Raw genomic sequence first — 5,088 nt, forward strand, 5'->3', positions numbered from 1 at the left:
TCTGAGAACTGATAAGGAAGCAGCAGCTGTACCAAGCTCATAAAAGGCCAGCTTTTTAAGGATTGCAGTGAGATTTTGTTCAACTGCACCACCAAAAACTGGGGACAGGGAGAGACAAAGACTACACAGTTGCACAGAATTTAGGCAAACTGTCTGAATCTGTGCCATAACACAGATCAGCTGGGGTGACTGAAGAGCACCTCACCCAACTGACCAAACCAGCATGCTCAAAAACATTGCCTCCCATGCCTGTCCCAGTCAAGACTGTCAGACATGCCATGGATCAGTTCCCAACTCTCTCACTTATCCCAGCTCCTCCTTCCATTAACCCAGTTTATGTGACTCAAAGCCTGTAATTAATACCCTTATCATTAAAATTCTGACGACTAAGACACATGGAGCTACACTGTCCATTAAGCTTACAGTAGCACCCACGCAAGCTGCATTTGGGGGCTGTTTTTTATTACTAAATTTGTGAAGACAGAACAAGTTCTACAAATATAAGCCGTTTGTTTCGCCACATACCTCACCAAAACCTCCAAAATATTCCCTTATTTTCTCTTCAGGTGTGTCTGGAGATAAGCCCCCAACAAAAATCTTTTTAACAGGTTCTTTTGTTTTCATGGCTTTAGCTCTTTTTGGATCAATGACCTTTCCATTCAGCTTATGTTCTTTCTGGTCCATGACCTGTGGAAAATTAAAACATGATCTTACTTGCGGTTCAAGCTAAATGTTTCCGTGATGTTTTGAGCAAGGCCCAGTTATTTTATATTTAGTTTTTGTTAATGCTATTGCTCAATTTTAATACTTTGGTTATAGTGATCATTTGTTGCATAAAACCAAACAGTTCCACAATTTTCATCACTATCCACTTACATAGACAGTTCTACTTCTTTCACGGGTCACCTGGAGCCATGCATCACCCAAGGGAAGTAAGAGTGTAACATTTCTCAGAAAGTACTCTACAATCCCATCCTCAAACCTCATGAAGTTTTCATGAAGTTTTCAGTGTGCTCTGTCAACAGCATTTTAGAAAGGTTAAAAGCTAATTTTTGCTTGGATAAAGCCCAAATCTATCAAAGCCACTGGCTCTACTTTAGGCGTTCACATTGCAGCTCTGGAATGCAAAGACTTGAAGTTCTTTGTAAAATGATTGCTTTCACAGTAGCAGGCAGCAGACATTTACATACAGTATTTTTGAAGTGCTCAACTCCAGTGGCTTGCACTATACTCCCCTGTAAGTACCCAAAGCCATACTTTCGGAATCACTGCTGGCCCTGGCCACTGCATCATGAGCAAGACAGTTTAGGGAAAAAAAAAAATTTCAATACGCATCTTAAATGTACTGTATCCTAGAATCAGCTTTAACAGATCACATACTAAGAACTATGCAATCAGCTGAGTGCTGTACCTTTGCTATCTAAAACTGAACACGTTGTTTCATTACATTAATACTACCTTATCTACGCTTTCTGATTCTTTGAAGAGTACAAAGCCAAAGCCTCTCGATCGCCCAGTGATGGGATCCAACTTCAGAGTGCAGTCTACGACTTCACCGAATTTAGAGAAATAGTCCTTCAGATCTTTCTTTGTAGTGTCCCAGCTAAGGCCACCGATAAACATTTTCCTGTTAAGATAAGATGGTTAATCTGTTAATGTGTCTTATCCAAAATCCTGTACTGTCAAGCTTTATGAGCTCAGTTACCTAATATAAGGAACACCAGAATTTTATCAGTGACATTACACACACAGGCCTGCACTTTTTAAGAATTTGCTTAAATGATCCTGGCCAGATTAGATAAAGACTTACATGTACTCAAAAGTTTTGCATCATATTCCGCTGCAGTTGCTTACTCTGCTATCCTAAGAAACTACAGAGTGGCAAAAAGATATTTTACTACTTCCTTGCATCCCCACCATAGGCTTAATTCCATTTAGTTATCTACAGAGCATCCACACAACTGCTTATGAAACAAATGCAGGCAGAATAGGTTTATAAGGCAGTGCAGTTAAGCCGAAGCATTTAAATACTAGTCTGGACATATGCCGATATTACTAAACTAAAACAAATAAAGGACGTTTAGTTAAATCCCCTTCCCCAGAAAGCAGTAAAAAAAAAAGCGAAGTATCGGATGGTAAAACCTTATCTTTCCTCCCAAAACCATGATATAAACACCTGGCATAACCCAACACAATCACAAGAACATCCTCCCTACAGGACCAGTACTGCTGGGCAAACATGTACAGCAGATAACTCTGATCATGACTTGTATTTTCAAAAGCACACTGGAAGACTGGAACAAAATCATGACCATTCCATCACATTAGTAAGCCACAAAAAAACCCCCAAAAAACCCCAAACCCAACATGAAACACTGTGTCTTGAGAGGAAACACTTCATGATTTGCATGAACTAAAAATCAAGCCAAGAGGCACACAAATGAAACATTCCTAGTTATTAGGCATAGGGGCTTATGCACCCATTCAAAAGAGTACTTGATTTGAGATGATCTAATAGTGATAACAAAGATTTTACAGCAGGCTCAAAACAGAAAGTATGGTCCATAATGATCTATAAAAACGCCTTCTACAAAGCTTTGTCCATTTTCACTGTACCAACTTATTCCACAATCATATGCACATCAGTAAACCTGAAAAACCACTGTAGCATGTTTCCAACCCCTCCACTTTCCACACACATACAAATATTTCTGCCAATCACGTACAATTGTGTTGTACTTCCACAAGTCAACTCTCTCAAATTGAAAGCTGCTCATGTGAACTAACTATGCTGAATTAGCTGTGCTCCTCCAGAATTAACAAGAGCATTCAACTTCTGACAAACATATCCAACCTCCATATGGATGAGGGGATTCGGGAGCTTCAGATGTTTCTATAAAAAGTCTTGAAATCTTTGAAACAGGAGCACTGATTCCCCATCCTTTTATCCACTTTTCCCATTAGTTCCAGATCTCTCCAACAAGCACCAAAAGCCCTTTCTAGTGTGACATCAGAACCAATAGGCAAAAATGGTCCACACTGGTAAACCAGCAGCCTCATACCAATACAGAGAGTAATTCAAAGGACACTTTGTGTCCTTGTGTTCATCCATCATTAAGGTTCCTTTTTGTTTGTTTTGGGGGGGTTTTTTAAGCAGCAAAACAGAACACATACAAAGGATGCAGCATCATATTTCTAACACATAGGGGACAGTGATACTCTAGCAGTTGCTACCAAACATACACTTGATACCAACATACAAAACACCTGTTTTAGAGCTATCATCAAACCATTAACATAAACATACAAACCCCATTGTATAGTTACTAGAAAACAATCAACATTAACATACAAACCCCTGCTTTCTATCACTAAGCACGGGACAGACCAGGAACACAAGTTTGAAACTGACAGCCCTCTGAAGGATTTTCTTCCCACCGTGCAGTAACTGCATCTGTGAGTCCAGCTACAGAGCTGCAAAACACAACTGCTTCAGCTTGCCACTGCAGAAGTTGACAAACTACTGCTCCACTGAAAAATCGAGGTCAAATCAAGGCTGCAACACAAATGTGAGCACAGCAAAAAATTAAGGTACAAAGACACAGTGCTGTCAAAAACTTGTAAATTATGTATGTTTTGCAAACCACAGTTTGGCTGATGTAAGTCACATCAGCACACATGGTTTTCCAAAATAAGTTACCAGAAGTGTACTGGGAAAGCTTTCAAACTTCAGACTTAACTAAAGAGAGCACAGACATCACCACAACTAGTGGCTTTGGCCTTCCTCCAACAGGCTAGTCAGGAAGTTGCCTAGCAGTTGCCAGCATGTGGATTTCTCAAGTCCGCAGTTCTCATTGAGGAGATCGGAGGGTACGAGAACCTGCACACTGTTCTTCCTGAAGACACCATCTCTAATTTCTAATGCAAAGGAAACATCGATGTACCCACATCCAGTGGCTACCAAGGATGTGCTGTTTTCCCTCTACTACCAAGACAGCAGTCAAAACACTTTGTTTTCTGTACAGCATTACCTGTAAGAATTGACAGGTCAAAAAAACAATTAACTAAACTACAAGTCAGTGTATGCTACATGTAATCACTGTCCAACGTCACTGCACCACTCAGTGACAACTTTTTCTAGGCTTTATTGACTCAAAATAAGACAGGCTTCCTCATGAAAACCCTTCAATAGGTGTGTATTCAACGGCAAACAGTAAAATAAACATGCAGACTGCAAAAGCCATTAAGAGCGGATGAGAAGTAACAAAAACATTTTACGTTTTCCCCAACCATAGCAGAACAGTCAAAAAAGGTCCTATTCTCTCTCCCTGTTTTCAGCAACATGCCGGGTTATTACAGAAGGAGCAAGACATTAGGAAGGTTTTGCAGCAAGTCTCTACAGGACACAATAGCTAATGTTCCTTTATCCAGTTTATTTTCTACCTCAATCACAAACAGACCTGCAGCTTGAGTTTCTTATTGGCCTGACACGACACAGTATACAGCAGCAGCCTGTAAAATAAAACACATGAATTTCATCTGCTGTATGAAATTAACACTGTCCCATGCCAAGCATTAGGCAGAGACCCTTAGAAGATTAAAAGCTGCCTTCATTCTTAAGCTGTCACCAAAAGTTATGTTCCTCACAGCAAGATTCACTAGAAGAGGAGGAATGGTGGGAAGAAGTGCCTCATGCCTCTTACTAACATACCGTTTATGTTTGCAACACAGGGGAACACTAAGTGATTGCAACCTGAGCATTCAGCTGCATTGAGCTACGGTCCTTAACACATGCACTGCACGTTAACTTTTAGAAAAGATATCCTCAAAAAAAACCCCAAAGTTTGTAGTTTGGTGCACATCACATCAGATGCACACCTCAGGACCAGTCACCGCCAACCAGTGTGGGATTTGGGTTGACAGCAGCATGAAACTTTCCCCACTCGACAGCTGCACTGCTCCTGCTAATTTCGAAACTGACCCAGAGCACGGTATTACCCCCGATTCCCTGCAAGGCCGAAGAGCAAACCCGCTACCGACCCGGCTGCACTTTCCAAGCGCACGCCAGGCCCCCGGGTCGCAACGTCT

The 5,088-nt window shown here is 41.0% G+C and overlaps 1 protein-coding gene across 5 annotated transcripts in view; it reads right to left on the reverse strand.

Moving 5' to 3' along the window:
- Positions 1-4,866, reverse strand: part of HNRNPD (heterogeneous nuclear ribonucleoprotein D) — a 9,648-nt gene extending 4,782 nt beyond the window's left edge. For 3 of the 5 annotated variants that reach the window (XM_009647467.2, XM_009647468.2, XM_035902811.1), the window contains exons 1-3: positions 4,712-4,863; positions 1,459-1,627; positions 526-687 (exon numbers count right to left, since the gene is read on the reverse strand). In XM_009647467.2, coding sequence (XP_009645762.2) covers positions 526-687; positions 1,459-1,627; positions 4,712-4,761 — 381 coding nt within the window. In that variant the 5' untranslated portion in view covers positions 4,762-4,863. Of the gene's footprint in view, positions 1-525; positions 688-1,458; positions 1,628-4,711 lie in introns of all 5 variants that reach the window. The other 2 variants (XM_035902810.1, XM_035902809.1) reach the window with 1 other exon arrangement.
- Positions 4,867-5,088: the final 222 nt, after the last annotated feature.

Source organism: Egretta garzetta, unplaced genomic scaffold (assembly GCF_000687185.1).
Source record: "Egretta garzetta isolate BGI_Z169 unplaced genomic scaffold, ASM68718v1 scaffold89, whole genome shotgun sequence".
In the NCBI taxonomy this organism is placed as follows: Eukaryota; Metazoa; Chordata; class Aves; order Pelecaniformes; family Ardeidae; genus Egretta; species Egretta garzetta.